The following is a 27,676-nucleotide window of genomic DNA, read 5'->3' as shown; positions in this document are numbered from 1 at the left end:
CCTTAAATGAGCAATGTAATTATGACTAGACGGCATGTATATAATGAATGAAAGACCTTTATTGTACATTTATCCTTAAACAAGCTAAGTACAGGTCATGGTGATAAGCAAAGGAATACATACAGTGGTGATAATATAACGTAATAGAATGTGATATCTTACTATGTCTAATAGGAATCTATACTTGTCTACTATTTACAGGCTCGACTTCTCGCTTCTTAAGGCAATTGTAGATGTATGTAGATATGGAGCTCGCAATACATGGTTTGTTCAGTTTCATAATATATTGGAATTTTTCAGTGCTGTTTGTATATTCAAAACTAGGGAACTTATCTTGTATATAATTATAAAGGATATTTCTCTCATCGTTGTATAATGAACATTCCAAAACAAAATGACTTTCGTCCTCAATTCTATCTAAATTACAATATTGACAAATATTGCAGAGGATAATGACAGACATGTAATAAATATCGTTTTACAATGTTTTCCTAGAAATATATGGATTAAGCTACCCCCTCCCCCCAAATGCTCATGAGTTCGTCATGTTTTTATGACGTCACGGAGAGTGCATGGCCTTGAGCCGAACCGGTTATGGACCACAGACGTGAGAATAATGTAACTTGTCCACGCAGTGTGTTAACCAGAAGGAGGTTTTATCGTCACATTTCACGGCTCACATCAAAATAGGAAAAAAAGTAGTGCGTCTTACCGGAGCGCCAGAGACATCAGTCGTACGGAGCCCCTCGCGTCAGCTCCCGTAGATTCTGGGGAACACGCCCGTTATAGTAGGACCAGGCTTCACGTGAAAGGTATGTACATTCATGGAAGGTGTGTTTTACCTTTATATCAATCTGCAGTACAGCTAGTAGGTACCAAACTGAGTAATAAGGCTGTTGTAGTGCCCTTTAACATGTTCGAAGCACCTCCTCGAACCAAGAACCATTTTTTGCGTCCCTTCCGAACTACGAATGCAGCTCCGACCAGGATGTCCTTTCCCGGATTCGAACTGGGGTCTCTCACTTACGAAGTACATGTCTCAATGGACTTGAATAGCAAATTTAAGTACATGACATGTGACAACCCATGCATGGTATACATTGGGAAGTATATCAAAGAATGTCTACACGTTAGAAACTCCTCCAATGATTGTAAAATCCCATTGTCATCCCATACTACTACACCATATTGTATAAGATAGACTGATTAACCTAATAGAGTGTTATCTATATACCAGTGAATGCCATACTTTGTACCTTGTGCAATTGTTGTGCAATAAAGTTATAATTATGTAAAGAGCTGTTTAAAGAGGCCACAAAATTATATCCTTTTTTTATCACGTTTGCAGAAAAAAAACTACCCTCCTCTTAGCTTCACAAAACCCACACTTTACAGAAAAAAGTGGGATCATTTATCTTCTACTGTCTCGGAAAAAGAAGCCGAACCCAGTAAGTTAGAATTTAGTCCCATGGTCGTTAAACTACAGTTGTAAAATACTAACATTTTTCACTGTCTGTCCGTCCTTTTCATGTTAATGTTTTTGCAATTAGCCTACGAGAAGAACTTGCAATAGACTTCATATCAAACTTTATTCATTTGATACATATTTCTCCAGCCATGTTGAACGTATGGTGAACAGCTGTCCCTTGGTAAAGTCACCTGTTCAAGTATATGTATGTTTATAAACATGTATATTTCTGTGATCTGAACTAAGCCCAGAGGGGCAAAAATGTACAATAAAGGTCTTCATCATTAATAAGACTTGTTAGTTGGTACAATAACATTTAGAAGGGTTCATGATTTATACGAAATGACACTCGTGACCAGCGTTGCAGTTAATCTACCGAAGGTATTACTAACAACATATTGACTGTTTTGTTGGTCATTTTTTACCTTATTCGGGCAAATAAAATACGTTCAAAATTGAGGATTTTAGACCAACTTTACGAACTGTTCATATGTGTGATGCTATTATTTGGGTGTGGTCGAAACAGTCCCATGACTGATGTGAAGATCAAAATAGTTAAACATGCTCACCTGCTCACCTAAAAAAAATGGTCTGTTTCTTATTAAAGTCTAAGGTCTTCATTCATAAGCAAGCTGTGCTGTTTATCGGGCTCAAATGTGGCCTTCCATGCCAGAGGTGAAAGTTCGTAGTTCAAAAGTGCCTCGTATTATAAGTCAACAAACCGGTTAGACTCCATTTGATACAGCAGTATCCCACGTTAGACCTCACGTGTGACCTCGCGTTAGTCTAGACTTGGCAATTATCACTGATGTGTTTAATGCAAAGATCATGACGCAGGAGTTAAGCCGCTAGGTGTGTGAGTTTTGACTCAGAATTCAGAGTAGGACTTGAGAGGCTGACTGAATTTAGTGTCATTTGTAGCTCCGGAATTTAGCGTCAAGCGTTCTCGGTACGCCTCCGACCAGGCCCCCCTTATATATATCACACTCGTCTGTCTACTTCACTCAAGGCCAAGCTGTGGTGTTTATTCATTGCCAATACCCTATACGGTTCCAGCCAATAAAGCCAAGTGAATGACGTCATAAGTACGTCATATGACGTCATTATGACATCTAAGTTGGCATATTACACATATTTTACTTATACACCATCCTCTAAAAAGTTAGTGGTCATACGATTAGTAGTTTAGGAGTTACAGTGGTCCGAAGAAGAGGGCCTCAAAAGCACGCCGCCCGGTCACAGGGTGACCAGAAAAGTTAGGTCTGAATAGGGTTAAGGGGAGCTGGGAACAGAAGGATAACTATCATCTGTGACAACTAGATCTATGGTACTGAGAAGTTCAAAATTACATATTTGATTTCTTACAGATCCTGAAGGAAGTGTTGAACAATGGAGTTACCTCGTTCGCGACGCCTTTTCTATGTCATCGCGTTCGTGCTCGGCTGTTTCCTGTGTTTCATCTGTACGTCACGTGACACAAAATCACCAGTGGAGTCCAGGCGAGAGGATTTACCATATAAAGACCTACCATGGATGAAGCCGTAAGTAATATCAAGTTGTATGTATGAGCATCTCATGTATAACATAGAAAGGACGGGGGTATTTGTTGTATGAACGTATTATATATTTAGAAGAATGTTATAACATTAAAAAGGATCCGCGATGGTAGAACTAAAATCAACTAAGATAAATCAGGTCACACAAACCTTATCTCAACCAGGCCGGGGGGGTGGTACCGACTTCCGACGAACTTTGACCCGGTGCTGACGTCACACGAGCGAAATCACGTGTCTACAGCGCTTGGGTCAAATAGCCGATGAGGACCGAGTGATTCGGTCGAAAATTCCGGTGATTGAGTGGGAGAACAATTTATTTCTAACTATTTATTTTACCAACTCAGATGAACATTCGTGCTAAGAGACTTTAAGTTTGATATTTACATGCAATATTTTCTGATGCCATTCTCCCCCTCTCCAAGTCACTCACCCAAAATCCTCCACACCTCTTGTCATAAAATGCAGGCCACTGTTACTATGCGTATCCATTTTTAGACATGCAAATACATACACATAACGTATATAATATACACGCACACATACGTACAGATACGCACAATGTCATTGAGTATTTTGATGGTGATGTCGGTAACGAGTTTGTCGAGCTTTCATTATTTCCAGACACGTACAACATTCTGACGGCAGACCTAAGAAGATCTTTCTAGACGTGGGCGGTAACGTCGCCTCTAGTGTACAGATGCTGCGGGAGATGTACCCGGCCGGCAAGGAGTTCACCGTGCACTCCTTCGAGCTGGACTCCAGGATGGCTCCCTACTTCACTCCCTATCCAGACCATGTGCTGCACTGTCCGATTGCCGCTTCCAACAAGAACGGTAGGCTATGCCACTCTGCCAAGATTCCATCATGCTTTGGTACCTGGAGAGGATGTAGTCCAGGCCGGGCCCCGAAGCCAGAAATTTGTCCCGGTAGACTGCCCGGTATACTTACGGGGGGGTGGGGGTGAGGGTGGGGGGTGATGGGTACCTCCCGGTGCGCGAATAGCTCACGGCGTCTATTTGCTACCGAGTCTCGCGTCGAGTTAAAGTCAACGCGGGGCCCGGGACCCGTGGGGAAGCCACAGGATGCCCCACGGGGCAACGTAGGGGTCACGCCCGAAAGTGGAAGAAAAGAAAATCAATCCCGTGAACTACCCGGCGGGGCCCCTTTTTCCAATTGGGACCGAAACATTACTTGCATACGTGTTGCAACAGCGGTGTCTCTGTGTTGTCTATCTCTAAACCAAAAACTCGTCATGGAACTAAGGCCACAGCAAGTAAATTTTATGGATGACATCCTCCGCAGACTCCAAAATTAATGAGATAGGGCGAAAAAAAAACAAGGCGGGCCAAAAAAAACAAGATTCCTATATTTTCACATTTTGAGATCATAATTCTTGTCAAACAAGAATGGAGGCGACGAAATATGATATCATGACCAACAGGTCTTTTAGTCCTGTATTCAACGAATGTATTAGTCCTGTATTCATTCATATATAATATAAAACCTCCTTGATTCAACAGTAACTAGAGTTCCACGAACACTTTATCTTCGCCAAATAATCAAGGCTTATTATGGAGAGTGATTAATATTTACATGCTTATGACCCGCTGCAAATTTGATGATGCACCACACCAAGTTATGCTGGGGGGGGGGGGGGGAGAGAGAAAGAGTCCAGTCTAGATAGTGTTAAAAATCATTTGGTGGTACAGGACTAGTATATGTGTAGAGTGTGCTGATATATGTAACAAGTTTAATGAAGTTTCAGATGCTACAAGTATCGAATTCCTGCCATTGATCACTATGGAATTATGGTTTTTCCTCATCAATTATGCATATTGGGTCCCATATGCATAATTACCATCTATCTATCTAACAAACCAAAAATCATGATGATCCATTGACCCCTTCTTGAGTTATTACCAAATGAAGGGCGCACAGCTGGCACACAGCTGGGTGACCTAAATCCCAAGCCAGGCAATCCTCCAAGTGTCCCTGAATTGAGGTCGGGTAACAGCTATCAATGGGATTATACATTACTCTCTTTAATTATGTAAATGAAGTCTCAATTTGCATACTATACATTTCATTATGTTAATCATCACCTAAGGTACCTGCGAACCAAAAGCAATAAAGATACACCAAACCCTGCATGAGTTATCCTCCTCCAAAGTTTCATACATAAAGGCCCACTGCAGCTCAAAACAAGTCGTCAAGAGGCCCAAACTTACACCACTTGTTCTCTGCCCCAAGACCCATCCACTATAAAAAAAATCATGAACCTGGCGCCTCCAGAAAATTTCACCCCAAACTTTGAAGCTCCGCTGCAATACTTTAGATACCCGCTAGAAGGCCCATTATCGAACTTGACCTTCCTTTCTGTAAACCTTACCCACCCACTAAGTATCATGCAGAACCATCGACAGCTTCTCGAGTTATGTTGGCGACATACAAATACACATACACACAAAGCCCGCTGCAGTACCGACGGAAAATGCCAGGGGAACCATTTTTGAACTTGACCTCCGTTTCTACAACATCTACACACCTGCAAAAAATCATGAAGATCCATCAACGTTTCCGTCACCTTTTTTTTGCCTACTTACAAACACAAAAAATTCAAAGTCCGCTGCAGTACTGTTGAAAAACGCAAGGTGAACCATTTTCGAACTTGACCTTCCTTTGCACAACCACTACACACCTACCAAAAATCATAAAGATTCATTGAAGTTTTCTTAAGTTATGCTCCTAACATACATACAGACCCACCCAACAGATTTTTCAACCGAAAACATAATCTTCCCCGAGTACTAATACTCGGCGAAGATAAACATGTCCTTGTAGATGTGTATACATCTTAATAGACTAACTATAGCAAATGCAGAAAAGAGCTTGTTGTACCTACAGTACCACCATCTGAAGCAACTACACTGGGTATTCATATGCGATGAAACACCTTGTGTATACAGCTCAATCAACTAGACCCCTCTCCCCATTATTTATATAATGTCCTTGCTAGAACAAATGCAGAAAACAGCTTGTTATCATACCATCATGGGCAGGAACTACACTGGGTATTCATATGCAATGAAACACCTTAGACTGTCAACGTTTACGACATATTTGCAAATTTTTGGCATGTTGACCACCGTCGGAGGGCAATGAAATTTCTTGTTTTTTATTTCGAAATCAGGCGAAAATTAATGAGCGCGCTGATGTCATCCACAAAAATTACTTGCTGTGGCCTAAGTATGATTATCTTCGCCGAGTACTTGTACTCGGGAAGATTATGTTTTCGGTTGAAAAATCTGTCGGGTGGGTCCGTATGTATGTCAGGAGCATAACTCAAGAAAGCTTCAATGAATCGTTATGATTTTTGGTAGGTGTGTAGTGGTTGTGCAAAGGAAGGTCAAGTTCGAAAATGGTTTACCTTGCGTTTTTCAACAGTACTACAGCGGACTTTGCATTTTTTTGTGTTTGTATGTAGGCAAAAAAAGTGACGGAAACGTTAATGGATCTTCATGATTTTTTGCAGGTGCGTAGATGTTGTGAAAATGGAGGTCAAGTTCAAAAATGGTTCCCCTGGCATTTTCCGTCGGTACTGCAGCGGGCTTTGTGTGGATGTGTATTTGTATGTCGCCAGCATAACTCGAGAAGCTGTTGATGGATCTGTATGATATTTAGTAGATGGGTAGAGTTTACAGAAAGGAAGGTCAAGTTCGATAATGGGCCTTCTAGCGGGTACCTAAGGTACTGCAGCGGAGCTTAAAAATTTTGGGCCATATTTTCTGAAAGTGCTATGGTCATGATTTTTGTGTGGTAGATAGTTAATGCCACAGAAAGTAAGTTCTGTAAAGTTGGGCCCCCTAGCGGCTTGTTTAGAACTGCAGTGGGTGTTTTTGTTTTGACATTCGGACATGAATAACTTGAGAAGGGGTCGATAGATCGTCGTGATGTTTGGTATGTAGAGAGCTCAGATGGTACTTTACATAATCAATGACTAATTATGCAAATCAGGAGCTTATTTGCATAATTAGTAAGGAAAGTTTGTTAACCCACTGCACTTCATTATGGGACATGGGACAGTCAGGTCATGTAAACAGATGGCCTTGCATAAACGTACATGTAGGTCAAATAAATAAACAGATGAGGCACCCACTTTTCTCCAAGCAGAGGTGTGGGTTCAGCTGGTTTTTAACGTGTTCAGTTCAGGCATTTTTGTTCAACACGGTTGGCGACTTAACTAAAAGAGGACAAAATAGAAAGCCTGACAACAACACCTAAAAACACGTCAAAAACCAGCCAGACCCACTCCTCTGCTTGGAGAGTATACTGCACCAAAACTGCACCACTTCTAGGTGCGGAAAAGTCACATGTACTATGTCTTTCAAGATGTGTATGATATGGAATAAAGATTTATTCTATTCATATATATTGACTGTGCCATTTCATCATCACTTTCAACTTACAACACTGCAATATCGAACCTTTGTGGCCCATATAATATCAACATACTCAAATTTTTTCGTGACCAGTTATAACGTATATCAGCACACTAGACACATATACTAGTCCTGTACCACCAAATGATTTTTTAACCCTTTCTAGACTGGACTCATTCGCCCCATCATAACTTCCAAATGGTATGGTGCATGATCAAATTTGCAGGGGGTGATGAGCATGTAAATATTAATCACTCTCCATAATAAGCCTTGATTATTTGGCGAAGATAATGTGTTCGTGGAACTCTAGTTTGAAAAGAAATGTTCAATAACATCAGAAGTGTATATATTTTGTACATACAACAAGTGTTTATTTGATAATACTTCTGAATTAAAAAAGTAATCCGGGAATGCTGTATTTTGGTGCTATTGGTGTAACGACCGCTATGAACCCATTATCCATCTTAACGAATAGATCTTTGATTCCACAGGTACAATGACGGCGTACGCCGAAGCTGCGTGGTCTCCAGACATACATGTAGGCACGTAACACGGGAAGTACGTGAAATGGGGAGGGGGTACACTGTTTGTAAATGACGCGGTGAAAAATGACAAATAGATCTTTGCTTGGACAGGTACAATGACGGCGTACGCCGAGGCTGCGTGGTCACCAGACATAGGGAAGTACCACGGAAAGTACGTGAAATGGGGAGAGGGTACACTGTTTGTTAATGACGCGGTGAAAAAATGACAAAAAGATATTTGGGCCCTGTCACACTTGTGCGTATATTCAAGTCTGTATGAGTTCCACAGTAACATGTTTTGGTTCAAGTAAAGTTTGCGGGGAATAAGCTGTTTTCGACCTTGACCCACCGTTGAGCAGTCTAGTTATCAAACTAAAGAAATAACTTCTTCGGCTGCAATCTTAAAAAAAAACATGTTAACTCAACTCATGCGGGCTTTTATATACGCACAAGTGTGACTGGGGCTTTTGCTTTGACAGGTAAAATGACGGCGTACGCCGAAGCTGCGTGGTCACCAGATTTAGGCACGTACCACGGGAAGTACGTGAAATGGGGAGGGGGTACACTGTTTGTAGATGATGCGGTGAAAAAGGACAAAGCCGGCGGGCCACAGAGAATGACTCGTCGCCACACAGTCGACACCGTCGACCTGTCCCTCTGGATCCAGGAGAACACGAGGCTGGAGGACTACGTGGTCTTGAAGATGGATATAGAGGGTGGAGAGTTCGATGTCTTGAAGAAAATGCTAGAAGATGGCACCTTCAAGTGGATAGATAAGTACGACGCTTCATTTTGTATTTTCCCTGGGTGCCAGACTAGTACCGGGTCGCTAGCGATTTCCTACGGTGGGAAATGAGCCCGTGGGAGTGAACCGCGGCCGGTCAATTCCCCGGCTAGAAATCCCCCGGTGCGCTAATTAGGGTTTTGCGGGCTGGGGTCTCTGTGTCACCGAAGAAGCTGACTACAAGGTAACGGCTAAAGGGAACCGGCTAAAAAGGCCCGATAAACAGTCTGGAACCCAGGGTATTTTGTATTCTGATGTCTTAGCAGCTTTTGTTTAAGAAGGAAAACTCCTAGAGATTACTTCAAGGACATTATCATTTATTTATTTATTGTTCAGGACACACAGTCATGGCTGCTCAACTAGCCTGCTGACAAAGACAAGACATTACAACGGACAGCATAACGGGCTATAACAATATTTCCTACATCAACATGTACATATTAAAACCTATCGTATATAACGTTAAAACCTTTAAATTTTAGAAAATAATAATGATAATCATAACGTTACAAGGACATTGGTATGTTCATGTTCTGTAATTGCACTTTCTATACTTCATGCCATACAGTATATTGTTGTTTGGGAAGGCAAAACTACAGCATGTTATTGAAAAAAAAAACTCGTGTGGGTGTTAACCCTATCCAGACTGGGCTTTTTTGGTATATCTGGGACGGGGGGGGGGGCTGATTCGGCCCCCCCCCCTCATAATTTCCGAACGGTATGATGTATCATCACCAAATTTGCAGGGAGTGATATTCACGTCAAGTTTTATAATTCCTGTAATTTTGGTGACGTTATGACGTAATATGACGTAATTATGACGTCATCGATGTGATTTTATTGGCTAAATAGGGAATTCCCGTAATATCTAAAGGCATTAAACAAAACGGTTTGTATTATTCATTTTAAGGTATGCAAAGGCATACAAAGTCAATGGTAAGTACGTTGACGTCAAAATGACGTCATAGAATGACGTCATGTGTTGTAAGCGATCCCTTGGGATCCGCCATCTTGGATCGGCCATTTGGAAATTTTTAAAAATCCTTTTTTTCCATTTATGACCCCAAAGGACACTGAAAATAGACTAAAAACGTTAATCTGAATGTTTCTGGTAAAGAAAATGTCAGGTATTGACGATTTTAAGGGCGAAAAAGCCTGCTGATACCTGAAATACTGATATAGTCCGCCATCTTGGATTTTGGCTGATTACGTCATCAAATTAGCATAAATTATGAATATTAAATAAGGAAAGTTACATCTAATTACATGTTATGTTATACATGTAGGAAAACTAGTGTAGTTGTGCAAGAAAACCCGAGAAATATCATTGTTTTCAAAAAATTAATGATTTTTGCATAAAATGCCAGTCAGAAACCCGTTGCCATGGCAACATGAAAAATGATAAACTTAAAACATTATTATAAAATTGTTGCCAACAAAATTTTAGGAAAAGTCACCAAGTTTGGTTGTCCTAGCATACATCGTTCGGCAGAAATACGATGTCAAAGTTGGCGCGGGCACTTTTAGCCCCCCCCCCCCCAGTCTGGATAGGGTTTTAAGCTATTGTTTTAAGCACCATTGTGAATCAAACAAGGTCAGAATCGACTACTTTTCAAGCAGGGGAGTTGGTCCAGCTGGTTTTGACGTGTTTTTAGGCGTTTTTGTCGGGCTTTCTACTTTGTTATGTCTTTTTGTCTCAGCAACACACACTGGTGAGACCAAAAAAAAAAAAACATAACAAAATTGAAAGCCCGACAAAAACGCCTAAAACCGCGTCAAAACCAGCCGGACCCACTCCTCTGTGTGGAGAGTAAGAATCGACAGTATGATCAAATTAATGGATTGCTGTAACACATCCTTCTTCGACGTGGAATCGTCTCAAGGAAAATAAGAGAAATTCCTATTGATTCCTACACTTTGTGGATATCAATATATCATCGAAATTTCGATCGACCTGTTCATGATACAGTGATTTACCTGTAAGCTTGCTATGATATTTGGATTATGCTTTTTGTATCATATGATGTATGACAATGATGTATATAGTGTTATGTGTGAGATATGATGTTATACAATGTGTTTTGTACCTTTGTATGCTAAGGTCATTTAATGTAACAGTTGATGTCGATGGTTAAGTGTATGGGGATTGCAAAGATACCAAATAAAGAAAGATGCTATCAAGTTATTTCTTCTCTTTGCGCCTACATGCAGGTTCTACGGTGAGTGGCATTTCGGGTGGCCTGTGGCAGGATGGACCTTAAAGAAACAGAGAGACCTCATAGCTAAGTTGAAGAAGAGCACCAGTATTCCGACACTGCTGTGGGAGGGCGAAGGTCGCCACTACGCAGACTTCGACGCCATCCAAGTGCTGGTAAGTAAAAGTAGGGTTGGAATTGTTCGGTATATAACTGTAACTCATTCATAACACCTTATTGTATATACCAAGAGTTGACGGACGTTAAAAATTGCTATACAAAATACTGTCATGTATGTGTATCTCTATATAGCTGGTATATTAACCGCCATTCGTCCGCGGCGCAGCTGGTTACATTACATCGAACGGTCTGTCGTTACACCTAGTCTTTGCCTATCTGACTGCAACCGTTCTTTAAAGCTATTTAGTGAGGATACTCCTACACTACTTGATGATAACGAGTTCCATTCTACTATTGCTCTCGGAAAATCATTTTTGAACACCGCAATCCTCGAGTACTCGAAAACATAAAAGCATGACTATTTCCAGTCCCTTCTGAGCTGGCATTAGATTCTTATCAGTCGGTACACTCACAAGTTTATTAGTCACTTTGTACATCATGCAAAGTATGGACGTTGTTCTTCTGTCCTCAAGTGACATCCACTGTAATCTCCAAGCAGGCCTACACGGGGCCAGAGAAGGTCCAGTCAGCCAGATAAGCTCCAGCCAGCCCCGTAGGATCTGCGCTAAGACGGGCCTGAACAAGGTTATCAACCGGCACGAGGAGGGGCAACCTATTGAGAGAGCTGTCTCTACTCCTCCTCGTGCCTGCTTTAAACTCCAATGTGAACATTGGCAGGGATTATCGTTTACAACCTGAATATGGGACGAACGTAGCCGGCCGCGCCAGTTCACAGCGGGAATGTTTCCCCTCAGAAACAACGGGGCTGGCTGGAGCTTATCAGGCTGACTGGACCTTCTCTGGCTAGCATATACGTTTTTTTGCGCCCCGTTTAGATCTGCTTGGAGATTAATCCACTGCAGATCTGCTTTCATTTTGGTGACACTACCATCCCTAGTCATAGTTGTTCGTGCAGAATCATGTAGTCCGTCGCGACCACTAGACCTTTGCCGTATGTTTGCCCCCATTATTGAGATTACTAAACCACTGTTAACGTGATATTGCTAATGTTCATATTTATATATGGAGGTATAATTTGATTTCTTCTTTTGTCAGTTTTGCTTAGTTTCGATTATGTACAATTTTTAAAATTCCTATTGTCTAGTTTCGAGGGGAAGCCAACGAAAAGTCACATAGGCTTCTGCCCCCCTGCATGTTTTTTGCCCTATACATTTTTTTAAATATTTGTATAAATGCGTTTAAACAATAAACAATAACCAATCAAAATGTATTCTACTGTTAATGTTCACATTGCACAGCGTCAAATTGGACCGCAAGGGGCAACTCCAGACGGTAACTTGAAGTGCAAACCGAGTACAGCTTTAATCAGTGAACTTTACTCAAGGAACAAAGATGGCGGACAAGATGGCCGAATCACGAGGCAGGTGACCTCCAGCGTCATGGGGTCATGACATATTACGTAATGAGGTCAACATACAGTAACAACATATATATATTTTGGCGCAGGTCCCAGCAAACGTGCCTGGTTCTCCGGGAGCGGTCATCTCTAGTTGTTCGGGCGGAGACAAAAGTGTAACCGTTGCGGTCCAGGTCGGGATGAACGGCAAGGCTGCCTTTAAACTGGTGGAGACCATCGCGGCGCACGGCAGCAACCTGCCGGCAACCCTGTTCGTGTACGGGGACTTCGTGGAAGCCTACCCCAACCTAGTGTCAGACTGGGCCAAGAGGTTCACCATAGGAATACGAGAGGTTCGGTCGTCATTCTATACATTGTACACAAGTCCCTATAATCTCTATGCGGTTGACAGATTTAGTTAAAGGGACTATCTTAACACTTCTAGATGAGTAAAATTTTGCTTGCAAGTTCTTGCCCGTAGGCTAATTACAAATACATTTAACATGAAGAAACAGTGAACAATATAGTATTCTACAACTCTAGTTTAACAACTGACACTAAATTCTTTAAAGAAAACTTTAATAGAAACCTTTCTTCTGTCATTGAAGACAATGCACGGTTTGAGTGCTAGTGATGTTGGATGTTTATAGGAGAAAACTGACCTTTGCCAGGAAGGTTATGTTTTCAGTAGCGTTTGTGTGTCTGTGTAGTTACATCTTTACATAAAGAACAAAGTATTCAAAATTCAATATACAACAACCTTCATTGTCTCTTTCAAATTGTTAATACCCGAATCTCCTCAGTAAAAAATGGTGGTTGTATCGAAATGGTTAAGTCACCAAATTTCTCAACGTAGAATGTCCCCTATCCTCACCTCACCTATCCCTTGACCTCTTTTAATCGGTCGTCAAGTACTGAAAAAAATTAACAAGGCAGACTTCACCCACTTCCATTTAGAAGCTACCGGAAATAATTCAGAAATGTACCTTAACCTTACGCCCCCCTCTCACCGGACCCGCGGCACGCTGGCGGCGTCGCTGCGTTTTTAACTGGATTTGTGTTACCCTTGACTTTATAATGGGAATATCATCAAAAACGTACAAGTATGACCGAAAAGACAACAAACCACACAAAGCTTAAAAGTATTATTTTTTGTCGATGAAATTCGTTGAGTACCTTAAAGGAAGGTAAAGCAGTTTTATGGCCAAAAAAGAGGACATAGATAAATGCTGAAATTTTTATGGCAGTGACGATTTTTTGTGAGTTCTCACATCACAACGACGTCGTACTTTTGCATGATGAACGTCGCTATACATTGTGATAGTGTTGTTTGAACTAATCATGTATGGAAATGACTAAATAGAATGACTTTCAAAATCTAATTTTCGGGGAATAAAACTGCTTTACCTTCCTTTAAGCTTGTCAAGTTGATCGGCCGCAGCGACGCCGCCAGCGTGCCGCGGGTGCAGTGAGAGGGGGGCTTAACCTTAGCAATACATACCTATGCAAATTGTGCCTTATAGAGTCAGCCATTTCCTCCCGGTCACTTCGCCATGATGGGGTCCAGCTGGGTGCGGATGAGTCTGGTCAGCGCACTCCTCCGCCATCGCGAGATCGGACTGCAGCCCTCCTACTACCTACCCGATGTCATCACGGACAGAGTCAGGGATGTAGCGAGAGGGAGGGGACTGAGAATCGTCCAACCGACAGCCAGATTCCCTCCGTTGAACATGGCGACTAACGGTAAGCAGGGTCCAGGAATGTGTACGTTATTGATCGATGTTAAGAGAGGGGGGCAGACGGAGAGATGGAAGACCCAGCGAGATAGTTAAAGAGAGACAAGTAGGTATGGAGAGATTGAGAGAGAGAAGGGGAGAGAGGGAGTGAGAGAGAGAGAGAGAGAGAGAGAGAGAGAGAAGGGAGGGGAGAGAGAGAAGGGAGAGAGAAAGGAGAGAGGAGAAAAGAGAGAAATAGGGAGAGGGAAAGAAAGGAAGAGCGAGGGAAAGAAGACAGAGAGAGAGAGAGAGCGGATATGATACTGGACTGCGCCAAATTGCGAAACACATTAGCCTTCATCGCCTAAACTTGCGACTGTTAAAAATAAAATTCGCAATTAGCGCAAAGTGTCGCAATCACTGCAAATCCCTTTTGAATCAATCTGTATCGTTGTACATTGGTTCTTAATTCATTGGCAACACTGCGATTCACAAGAAAGCCAACTTGAATCTGGTCTGCAGCTTGAACTTAGACTGTGAAATTCCGAAGAGATCTACCTTCACCAAGAGGGTTTTCGTTTTGGTGTCATTTGTTTCTCGCCATTTACGTACGTACAATGAGCACTTGTTACTTAGTTAAGCGCGTATCTCATTTGGACTGCGCGACGGTTTGCGCCCGACGTAACGTAATTTGGCGTAATTGACGCAATGCCTGACGTATGGCGTAATTCCTGACGTAATCTGGCGCAGTCAGGTGAGATACAATGTATACGACTGAGCTAGCTTGTTTGGCTCTTCAAAGTAAGATCTGAGAAGCAGTGGGTGGATCTTGATGAGATTTGGTTTGTCGATAGCTGTCGGCAAAACAAAGGTGAAATTTGAGTTACTTGGTGACTTTTTAAGGAACGGTAAGATTAAATCATGTAATTTGTATTTTGGTGGCTTCGTTAAGAAATTCACGTCTTTTATCCCCAATAATGGTTTCATTATTTTCTGTTGTGAAAACGTAGGCAATATTTTTTTCTATACAGAACACGTGCTGACAGAGGAGAATTACTACAAGTTCACAGACGTCATGCGCGTGCCACGTGCTCTCCGCATGCTGCATGAACAACTATCCCCGGCAGGTGGCGTCCTTACCCTGGACTCGGACTACCCCGACAGCTACTTGATATCAGGATATCTGCTGGATTATCTGCATGAGAGCTCTGGATTTGATATTGTCAGCCTCTCAGACTGTATCGGAGAATGATCCTGATTATATTTCATCGTCTATCAAACCCCAACAGCTCCTAAATGTTCTTCTTAATGACATGTTTCTAGTTTGGTCATGATTTACAGTATCTATGAATGTCCCAGTTGTTTACATTTTGAAAATATGATATAATCACATTGCACTTGCTAGTATTGTAATATTTCTAGTCTCGCTTCTTAATGAAAATTGTTTACGTTTAATCTGTGATATATTATCAGTAATCGGTTTTTGGCGACGCCTCATGGGCGAAGCCTATTGTATAGTACTGCTTTCGGTTTGCAAAATATTCTAGGAATTCCGCGAACGCACTCCCTAGGGAACTACTTTTGGGCAACGCCTTGCAGGTATGGCCTTTTCTATAGCAAGGCATACGGCATAGAAAATGCCCTAGTTTGTATACACTTTTACAGCTGTTTATCGATGTTTGAAATAAACTTTCTGGATGTTGCAATATATACCCATACATCATAGCTAGTGTTGTTTCTCAATGTCTCAAAAGTTTTTTGGTTTTTGTTATCATGAATGACATGCTTGGACTGGCTCTTCTTTTATTGTCATGAGTAAAGTTTGATTTTGAAAGGTAAATAAGTCACAGCTTTCAAAGAAGCTGTCCGGATTTTGGCAAAAGGCGGCAACAACAATATGTCACTGCATTTAATTGATTTTTCTTAGAAGCTTTCTCAGAGAACGGGAGACTTTTAAGACGGACTGCCTATGACTACGTGATACTGGTTATGCTTACATGATGATCCACTGTGTTCTGCGGCTCAGAGGTTGTGGAAACAACCTCTGGCTACATTCGGTCTTTCTTCATTTTTTCCACTGTGCCTTCTTTCCTGCGAGCTGCCGTAGCTCTCTGAGTGTCTTTACTGTTCTCTATGCTAACATGTTTTTATATTCTGTCTTATCAGACGGACCTCTTGAAAATTACCTGCTAACTCCACAGACCATTAGTTACTTCATCTCTCTGTGACTGGCTTTGTAGGCCACTTAGAACCTTTGTTTATTCATGATAAGCTCAAATCGGCACGCAGGCCGCTTTTCATTAAGGTCATGAGGGAAGAGGTAAGGGTCAGATACAATATAACAGAGATACACAGTCATTTGAGTCCCAGGCTATTTCTTATTGGGCTATAATTCCTCTTTATTGGACGATGCCACAAGTTTAGGAATGACGTCATTCCATAGTGCCGTCCTTTCTGGGTGCAACCCTACGTCACTAGATGACGTCAGCCCCAGGTTCATGTAGGCGGGGTCGTCATGTGTGTACTGAGGCCACTCTGGTACGACGGGGCTGTCAGTGGGGCCACCGGTAGGATCAGACGGGTTCCTGATCGAATAAATCAACATTTGTTTTTATTTCATTATTATCAAATATTTATTATCAGTCACAAAGCACAATTGCTTATATAACACTAGCCTCCGTTGCAGACCCCTTTCGGGTGTCAATTAATAATTTTACTATTACATTTTTTTCTTGTTGCTGGCTGGGAAGCAACAAATATAAAATTGAAACTACAACTTGAAAAAGAAAACAGGCGGAAGGAGTTAGTTGCTAGTTATTAATACGCTATTTTTGAATTGCAAAAAGTAGTATGTTTTTGTTTTTGTTACACGCGCGTGTTTGTGTGAGTGTGTTGGCCATCTTGTTTTTAGTCGATTTACTTTTCATCTAACACCGCTCACGCTATAAAAAAAAAACACCGCTCACTTTTCTGAATTGCACAGCGTCACTCTTAAAGGCATCCAGAGCATTTTATGAGGCTTGAAACTTGAATTTAAAAAAAAATCCAATTTCTTGTCATACCTACACAAAATAAGTTTCAATAACACTTTGCCATTACATATCGACATTAAAGGAGCAAAGATACGATGTCATTGTGTGGTGAGAACTGATAGAAAATCCAAACCCTAACAAACTGATCCTGACTGTCCATCATAATTAGCGGTTCAGCAAATGAGAGAGTGACTACACGTTCATCAAATATTTGCAACTTTATGTTTTAAGTTTGCATTTCTACGTTTTGACGGAGGTGTGCGGGGCTATAATGTTGGTCTATTTACACTTGGCGCGTGAAACTAAAAGATCACCATGTATCTTATTTTTGTGCCGCTTTTGAGCACTTTTGAAAAGAAATCTGCACGCAAATATGGTAAACAGTGGCATTGAATGTCAATTTTATAGAAATTACAGCAACAAGAACATTTCCAGTTTTCAAGGATCATAAAATGCTCTGGGTGCCTTTAACCCTATCCAGACTGGGGGGGGGGCTAAAAGTGCCCGCGCCAACTTTGACATCGTATTTCTGCCGAACGATGTATGCTAGGACAACCAAACTTGGTGACTTTTCCTAAAATTTTGTTGCCAACAATTTTATAATAATGGTTTAAGTTTATCATTTTTTCATGTTGCCATGGCAACGGGTTTCTGACTGGCATTTTATGCAAAAATCATGAATTTTTTGAAAACAATGATATTTCTCGGGTTTTCTTCCACAACTACACTAGTTTTCCTACATGTATAACATTACATGTAATTAGATGTAACTTTCCTGATTTAATATTCATAATTTATGCTAATTTGATGACGTTATCAGCCAAAATCCAAGATGGCGGACTATATCAGTATTTCAGGTATCAGCAGGCTTTTTCGCCCTTAAAATCGTCAATACCTGACATTTTCTTTACCAGGAACATTTAGATAAACGTTTTTAGTCTATATTCAGTGTTCTTTGGGGTCATAAGTGGAAAAGAAGGATTTTTAAAAATTTCAAAATGGCGGATCCAAGATGGCGGATCCCAAGGGATCACTAACAACACATGACGCCATTTTATGACGTAATTTTGACGTCAACGCACTTACCATTGACGTTGTATGCCTTTGCATACCTTAAAATGAATAATACAAACCTTTTTGTTTAATTCCTTTAGATATTACGGGAATTCCCTAATTAGCCAATAAAATCACACCGATGACGTCATAATTACGTCATATTACGTCATAACGTCACCAAAATTACAGGAATTATAAAACTTGACGTGAATATCACTCCCTGCAAATTTGGTGATGATACATCATACCGTTCGGAAATTATGAGGGGGGGGGCCGAATCAGCCCAACCCCCCCCCCCCCGTTCCCAGATATACCAAAAAAGCCCAGTCTGGATAGGGTTAAAGACAGTCCCCCTACATCCTGCTCCCTTTTTTATTTACGCTAGATCTGAATGAGAAGTATCCTTGGATCCAGACTGTCGTCGGGACTTACCCGGTACGAGCAAAGTTAGCCCATTTAAACTTCCCGGAGCTTTAATTTAGATCGGGCGGGGTGACTGCCTCGGGCCGCCGATGGGACTCGCTGACGGCCCGGTCCTAGTCTGGTTCCCAGGGTTAATGAAAAGTAGTATAGCACACGTACCCGGTACAATGAAAAGTAGTATAGCACACGTACCCGGAACGAGCAAAATTAGCCCAGTACGTCATGATGTGGCGGCTGAAGTTCCTGTCTTCCGATGAGAATGGAAGCACGCCCCCGTCTGCTAGACGTATGTCCAGGAACGGCCAGCCGGACATACTGCGCAGGTCGTCTCCATGGTCACAGCCAGTTGCCCACTCCGGCCGGGAAGCAGCTTTGGCCGAAGGCACGTAGTGAAGTTCATAAAGGTAAACCTTAGACCCAGATTCTAATATAAAATTAAAAAAAATTGAAATAACAGTAAACACCTATTATGGAAAAGGTTTTAGCTTAGATTTAACCTGAAGATTGGGAGAAGCCAATTTTTCGAGTTCCACGACCTCATACCTTCGCCAAATGATTTTAACCTTTATGACTGACGTATTAGGAGTGCCTCTCATCAATTATACATCATACTAGTTGATCGTCTTCACCCAAATAACAGACGTTGTCCAAAGTATATATGAGCTTTGAGAAAGGTGTGCTAACATCATCAATTATGCAAATAAGGTCCTTATCAGCGTAATTTGATTGAACTATGTTCACATTCACATAACTTCCAAATGCCACAAGTATGAAATTGCCATCATTTACCTGTATGGAATTATAGTAGTCATTCATTAGTTATGCAAATTAGGCCTACAATTACAAATTTTCTATCTATCAACATCCCTCTCTTCCTCAGTTACAAATGCCACATATTTGAAAAGTCATATCATGGAACACAGCAGGTTTTTAAAATTAATCATTAATTATGCGAATTACAATCTAATTTGCATAATTATCATCCAATCATAGAAAGTATCACGTAAGCTATCTACGTACCAAAATTCATGACCACCCATCAAGCCCATCTTGAGTTATTGTATTTTCTCATTTATTATACAAAGGAGGTCCTCATTTGCATAGTTGCTATCTATTAATATTTCTCTCTTCCTCAGATACATATGTCACATGTTTGAGAGTCCTATCATGAAATTTGGCGGCTGTATAAACTTTCCTCATTAACTATGCAAAATAGATATTTATAAGCATAATAAGTATCTAATCATGTACATCATCACTCGAGCTATCTACTTACCAAAATTAATGACCATCCATCAGGCCCTTCTCGAGGTATTCCCTTTCAAAGTCTGAACCAAAACCTGCTCCTTGCAGTTCCAAAAAAAGCCGCTAGGGGGCGAAAACCTATACCACTTACTCTCTCTCCAAAGAGCTATCTACCACTCAAAAATCAGGACCAAAGCATTTCCAGAACACAAGATATCAAAGCAGGAAGTTCCGCTGCAGTGCTGTAGCAAGCCTCCAGGGGACCCAAAATCTAATCATTTCCAAGTCTCATCAAGACCTACCCGCCTACCAAATAGCAAAACAATCCATTCAACTCTTCTCGAGATATGCTGGTCGTTACAAACGAACAAACAAACGCTACCCTATGCATAACCTTCTCGGCGAAGGCAATAACTGAGGACACACGTCACCACGGGGTCAAAGGTGGTTGGAAGTACCGACTGCTGTCTCTGTCCAAGGGAAAGATCTAGACGGTGTCTCAACATTATAAAAAATGAGTCAGAAATTATTGGTCATTATTGCAGTCGTCAACATATTCTAATGACTAATCACGTGACATTACCGAAACGTAACGTTGTAAATTGGGTAAAAGTGCCAGAGAGTTTATGTCGCCCCCCCGTCACGGATCCTTAAGATAGTTAAAATCCTCCCACACCATAATTGATGTATAGGGCGGTGCCCATCTCCGTTTCATAGCCCTGGGGCCACACTGTGGTGCAATCACTGCAGCAGGGGGCTAGTCCACTGGCAGTGGAGTGTGTTTAACTTCCATACTGTTTCATAAGTATGTACCATTTTTATAAAGTCTTTGGTATGAATCAATGCGCCTCTTGTCCAGAGGTGCCCTACCTGGGGCTAGAACCCCAGTCCTTCTGGTCCAAGTAATTTGAACCAGATGTGGCACAGTAGCAAAGGCGCAGACCACTACACCGCAGGGACACCCCCATGTCACGGATCCTAATACATGTCAATTAATCAAATTTAAAACTTAGTTCCCCATAAAAACATAATATATCAGTCTTACTTCTGAATAAGAAAAATAGATATCTGTCATTGTACATGTATCTTGTATATATAAATATATAAATAAAAATATGCAATTTTACCTGCGTGTTTGCTTGCGGTATCGACAGTTGGTGCCACGAACATTTGGTCGCCAGAGAATAGTGTAAACTGGTGCTGAATGGCCATTGGATCATCTGGGTTGTCTTGGTCACGGTACACTTTGCGAGCGGCTGCTACGATACTGTCCTTCTTTGTACCCTGATTCAAAAACAATGGTAGGATTGGTCAGTTGTGGGCCGATCGGAGGGAATTTCCCCTTAAACTTTGACACAGAATAACACACGAAGGGGCTGACGGATCACCATGATTTTTGGTATGTAGATAGCTTAAGCGATGATTTGCATCAGTAATGAGGAACGTTTAGAAATCAGGGTTTCATTTACATTATCAATGAGGAAATGTTATAATGTCCTTGTTTTAAACAGGACTTTAATATATCGGATAACTTGTGTCATTTGGGTAGAGAAGGTGATGAACTGATATAATTTATGCAAGTGAGGCCCCAGTTGCATGTGTAAATTTGAGTTACATTATGTTAAATGTAACACATGTATACCTAAAGTACACAATTCAGCGTCCTCTGCTGCACTGAGGACGCTGCCATGTATTTTAGAGACGAATGAATGTACGAATCAATAAACTTACTATATATATAAAACGAAAACATTAACAGAGACCACCGTCGCCAAAACAATGTCATTTTACGCGGTGCCAATTTTGCTCATCATATTCTTACCGGATAGTTTCTCTCTACGAGTTGCTCCAGCTCGAGAATGAAGGCGTCTTCTGTCATTCCGTCTGGTCCGAAATTAGAACTCATCGAGGATGGCATCACAAATCCATACTCGTTGTTGTTTACTCCAAGAAGATAGTCTACGTCATTGACTTGGCCGTTGTTGTACAGATCCCTCGGGTGTTCTGGGAAAAAGTTTCCGTCAAGCGAGGGATAGAAATATTTGCCCCATTCGCCACTATCCAATTTCATCATGCGTTCAGCACCGTGCACTAGTTCATCTGCAGTCTTCTGCCTCAAACAATCCACCAGGGTCGCCGTATCTTTTGCCTCACAGCCGACTTCTTCTGCAAAGATTGTAGCAATCTCTAGAGGTTTCTTCTCGATCTCCATCGTGTTATAGGTGCCGCTTTGAGAGATCGCTCGCCGGAACAGACCCTTACCGAGAGGGGAAACGACTTGATTACCAACGCTCACCCCACCGGCGGACTCGCCAAAAATGGTCACCCGGTCCGGATCCCCTCCGAAGTTTCGGATGTTTTCTTGAACCCAAGCCATTGCTGCGACCTGTGAAAGGGAAGCATTTTAAATATGGAGAAATCTTTATTCTTTTTCACGCACTGATTAGCGCCAATCTCGACCCGCACGGCTTAGGAACTCAACGCGCTAACCACTAGGCTAAATGGTCCGGACCAGTTAGACTGGTCAGTTAGTGGAGGTTGATCCCCACTGTTACAATGCTATCGCTTTCTAATAGATGTCAACATTTCATATAATGCTAGTCCTTTTAAGATGATTATGATACAAACTTTTGTGTTTTGTCACCAGCACTCACTTATAGAAAACGTGAAAAATTATAAACTTTAGTTGATAGGAATGCTAATAGGGGTGCCCAGTTATACATAGCAATTTTACCGAGCACAGTACAATTTCATTTGTACACTTAGCAAATTTACGAATACATTATGATTCTATAACTAACTTCAGAAACTTTACCGATTACAATGTAATTCTATCAGTGTACCATGCAATCCTACGGAATATAATACAATTTAATCTATATACTTCAATATTTCGCGAGACTCAATAATAACAATATCTTTACTAGTAAGATTGTAAATTATACCCGAACGCTAAATACAAACATCACTATTCACACTAGACCTTGCCCTTGTTGATTTTTAAGATATCTTAAATAGCTGACATAACATAGCATAGCATGGCATAGCATAGCATAGCATAGCATAACATAGCACAGCTTAGCATAGTAACTTTATTCAAAATATGCAGACTGGCAGGATATCCTACTGGATATCCTGAATTGTTCTGACAGTAACAATTGTAGGTTCCACTAGTTATACAAAATACAGGTCACAGTTCAATTTGATCTAAAATGTCCTTGAACTATAAAAATAATTGCAAGCTTGTGTGCGTGGCATTAAGAATAAACCCTCGGACAGGAATGACGAGTTTAGATAGCCATAAATATACATGTTAGGACGATTTAAAGATCAATACAATTTAAAAACGATGGTTTTTACCACATTACACGTTTAAAAGTTCACGAAAGTGACTGGTTGTACAGTTTTGTGGCATGAAACAGAAACGAGTTCTTCAGCCGTTCGGTCCTACAAGTAGGTAGAGTTCTGTGGTTATGGTTTCTGAGAGTTCTGCCGGTTTGTTGTTGCCGACTGCTTGTTGTCATGTAGTGCAAGGGATGGTCTTCAGATTGCATCTGTTGAAAGAGTTTTAAGGCTGCTTCGTCACGTCTAGACTTGAGCGCTGGCAGGTGGGCTGTCGTCTGGATACATCTATTCCCGTTGATAATCCTCGATGCATAGCATAACATAGCATAGCATAGCGTAGCGTGGCGTAGCGTGGCGTAGCATAACACAACATAACATAACATAATATACGTTGATGAAAGTTAGACATCTGGGTACTAGTAAAAAATAGTTACTCAAGCAACTAGATGAAATTTTGAAACAGTCAGACGTTTCAGACGTTAACTGATTCCTTAGCATACAGCCTTGTCTTGACATACTATTCTACTAAACTGTCCGAAATTGTCTTCACTTTATTAACATATCCATTGAGAGTTTGGGTATAAAACCTTAAATTTCCTTAGTCACTGACGTAAGATAGCGGATGTTGTCTGAAACGTCTGTTTCAAAATCCAGTTGCTTAACTATTTTTTTGGCATAATATAGCATAACAAGGCATATCATAGCATTCACGGGTTTCATACTTCCCAGAAGTACTTGTGCTGGGATCCGGAAACGGATATTCTCCAGGCGACAACAACTTCGCTCAGCGTGCAAAGAAGGAAACAGCTAAAACCTTGAGTAAAAGGACGGTAAAACACAGGAAATTATGAGCTGTCCGGCAAATAATAGTGAGGATGTGAATTTGACAAGTTTTGTGGACAAAGGTATTTTTCTGGACAACTAGCCAATGTTTAGTTGGTTCCGCCCGATGACCTCATACATGTAGGTCACATCTCGTGTTCCATCAGAAAGGCATTAAAGATTAAATTAACCCTGTCCTTTGCACGGTTCTGCACCAAACTGCCGTCTCTGAGTTGTTTTTGTGTTTGTGTTTTACTCGGTTACATTAGATTTCTTGCGCCCACATACCACCATGTTTAGTGGTTTCGCACGCTGAGTGAAATTGTTGTCGCCTGGAGAATATCCGTTTCCGGATCCCAGCACAAGTACTTCTGGGAAGTGTGAAACCCGTGAATGGCATGGGAGTAGCTTACCTGGTCCAGGAAGCCGAAGTTCCCAGGAGCGTTCTCGTCCCCAGTGCTCAGGAAGCCCAGGGCACCCAGGCGATAGTTGAACGTCACGACAACAACATCTTGCTGAGCAACCAGGGCCGCAAATGGCGCGACATACCCGAATCCCAAGAACAGTGCCCCTCCGTGGATCCACAGCATTACCTAATTGGTAATTTTCATTGAAATGTGAATTTGACACAGACACATAATGTTTTGTACGAACAGGGTAAAGGTCACTTTGGGACACAGGTCATAGGTCACCATGTTTGTTTTGAAGCAATTACGGACGACCTGTGCTGTATGAGATGTGTTTATTATGCACTAGATGGAGTTTATATGTCCAACAACCCTTTGAATGTGATTTTTTTGAATGTATTAATACTTGGCTAGGTGACATTTGACATCCGATTTTTACATTAATCCCATGTTTTAGGACAGGAAGCTCTATAACTGTTCTGTGTTTTTAATAAACCAATTCAAAATGCCAAGTGCGCATGCATATTGTGTCTAAGATAAAATTCTATGGAATATAGAAAAAGAATGACAAGCGTCCTTAAACTTTGACCTTAGACCACAATGCGTCACGACTGCACATGCGCACTTGGAACTGTCTTATTCGTCAACATCAACATGGGTATGGTATTATATTATTGAGTCAGTATGTATGCTGTTGCATTTTTTTCAACTTAGTAATAGAGGATACCATTTAGATAATATATGATACTGAATAGAATAACTTACAGGCAATTCGGCATCTTTTTCAACTGTAGGCGTTTCGATGTTTATCGTTAGACAGTCTTCGTCGAAATCGTAGTGATGAAATTTGTAGGGGAAGAGCTGAAAGACCATTTGACCTTGCGGACAGTAGGGACCGGGCTTTGTAGCGTCCCTGGCGCCCTCCCATGGAACCACAGGCTGTGGTGCGCGGAACCGCAGGTTTCCGACAGGGGGCGCTGCGTACGGGATCCCCAGGAAAGTGTGGATTGGCTTGTCGGGCAAATCCTTGATGTACTGCACTGTTCCGCGCACATCCCCACCGTTGGTAGGCACAGTGCGACCGCCATCGCCGCTTTCAGCAGCAACTAGGTAGAAAATGGCAATATCGGCCATCTTTAGAGCACACAGTTTTCTGATTCAATACCCCCAGAAGCCGCTAAGGGGTCATTATCAAACGTATATTTCCGAGTGTCGGAATTACCTTCTGATATACAAGATATCAAACAGATCCATCCCGACAACTACTTCCGTTATGTTGTCCAGAAATACACGCATAGACAACACACACACACACACACACACACACACACACACACACACATACACACACACACACACACACACACACACACACACACACAAACACACACACACACACACACACACACACACACACAAACACACACACACACACACACACACAAACACACACACACACACACACAAACACACACACACACACACACACACACACACACACACACCACACACACACTCACACACTCAAACATACCCTGACACTGAACACACACTCACACACACAAACGCACATACTCACTCATACACATACACGCACACATACACACACACACATACACACGCACTCACACACAATCATACACACACACATAAACACAAAATACACACACATACACATGTACCCACACTGAACACACAAAAACAAACACACCAACGGCACCGAAAACACAACTATTTTGGCAAAGGTAACGACAAATCACACGCGCTGCTCGAATGTAGGTCACTTTACATAATCTGATGCAGTTAGCCCCTCCCAACGTAGGATTAAGGCGATGTCTTGTGCCAACCATTGGAATGATGACAATGCAATGTTGTGAGTAAACAAGGTTCCATTTCCTTTTCCAGATATACATACTTCAAGACAACTAGAGGTGGCAGACAGGGACGCCTCAGGTATCACGAACAAACAGCACTGAGTTTGCATGGCAATGTTACGTTGTGGTGTGTGTATATTGAGAACTACAGAAACACAGACAATCAAACAAATACTCCAGCACTTTTAAAACTATGGACTTACAGGTCTCACACATATAGTTTTAACCCTTAGAATCGACTGCACATTGCATTCAAGAACAACCAAATTCGTGATTTTCATTATCCGTAATGGTGGATGTTGTATAATGGGGGTTGTATAACGTTAGCCTACAGTCTTTGGACCCTTTGCCAATTCTATGATATTAAAGCAAGTAACTATTGAGATAGACACTCAACAGGAACGTTGACATTTTGAGGCAATTGCAACAATGCTATACGGCGGTTAGGATTTTTCAAGGGCAAATCGTGTTGTCCACGCGAAGGATCGAAGGGCTGTCAGAAAGGCGAGGCAACATGTCATCACGTCACACAGGGAAGGGACGCTCAGCCATTGTGAGATCTTGTGACGATGGGACAACCAAGACAAGTGACTAGATTGCGCTGGAGATCTTAGTTCAAACCAAAGGTAATATATGACATAAAAGAAACCCACCTTTTGCCCAAAGGCATGCTAGTAGCATGAGAAACATGGTCCAAGTGGCAATGGTGAGAGCAGCAGTACGTCTAAGACTCAGAACTATATGGGTGGCGTGGTCTTTCTACGCGTATGTTTGCAGAAGTCAACAAAGCCTACAAATGACCTAGCGGGTACGTTTATCCAGCTGTAACTATTTCGGCGTGACCTATAGATAGAGATGGATATTGACGGCCCGCCTCAGTGAAAGACTGGAACGCGGAGGAGATGAGTGAGTGAGAATGATTCATCATCATCATCATCGTCGCCGCTTTCATTTGTCGACGATGCGGGCCACCAATGCTTTCCACGCACTTTTGTCCAGTGCCTGCCTTCTCACTCCTTCCCAAGTGAAGCCCAGTTCCTCCAAGTCTCTCATGACTGTTTTCTCCCATGTAATCTGTTGACCTCCCCTCCTTCTTTTCCCCTGTGGTACCCAGTTTAATGCCATCCGTGGGAGGTGTGTCCTTGGCATTCTTGCAACATGTCCAAGCCACCTTACTCGTGCTCTGCACACCAAAGTAGACAAACAAGGTTGACCCGTTCTCCTGCGCACTTCCTCGTTGAAGATGTGCTGTTG

At 41.7% G+C, this 27,676-nt stretch overlaps 2 protein-coding genes across 2 annotated transcripts; one reads left to right on the top strand and one right to left on the bottom strand.

Moving 5' to 3' along the window:
- Positions 1–574: 574 nt before the first annotated feature.
- LOC136436956 (uncharacterized) lies at positions 575–15,834 on the top strand. The gene is made up of 8 exons (XM_066431376.1): positions 575–812; positions 2,836–3,009; positions 3,646–3,857; positions 8,467–8,764; positions 10,983–11,142; positions 12,614–12,856; positions 14,027–14,246; positions 15,250–15,834. The coding sequence occupies exons 2-8, from the start codon at positions 2,858–2,860 to the stop codon at positions 15,468–15,470; spliced, it is 1,506 nt and encodes a 501-aa protein (XP_066287473.1). The 5' UTR covers positions 575–812; positions 2,836–2,857; the 3' UTR covers positions 15,471–15,834.
- A 516-nt stretch (positions 15,835–16,350) lies between these two features.
- On the bottom strand, positions 16,351–25,682 carry LOC136437567 (fatty acyl-CoA hydrolase precursor, medium chain-like). The gene is made up of 6 exons (XM_066432185.1): positions 25,314–25,682; positions 24,555–24,734; positions 21,797–22,360; positions 21,102–21,258; positions 18,922–19,153; positions 16,351–16,803 (listed from the first exon to the last, which is right to left on the bottom strand). The coding sequence occupies exons 1-6, from the start codon at positions 25,680–25,682 to the stop codon at positions 16,605–16,607; spliced, it is 1,701 nt and encodes a 566-aa protein (XP_066288282.1). The 3' UTR covers positions 16,351–16,604.
- Positions 25,683–27,676: the final 1,994 nt, after the last annotated feature.

This window comes from Branchiostoma lanceolatum, chromosome 6 (genome assembly GCF_035083965.1).
Source record: "Branchiostoma lanceolatum isolate klBraLanc5 chromosome 6, klBraLanc5.hap2, whole genome shotgun sequence".
NCBI lineage: Eukaryota > Metazoa > Chordata > Leptocardii > Amphioxiformes > Branchiostomatidae > Branchiostoma > Branchiostoma lanceolatum.
Note: the sequence above shows the minus strand (reverse complement) of the source record. Positions and strands in the feature narration are given on the sequence as shown.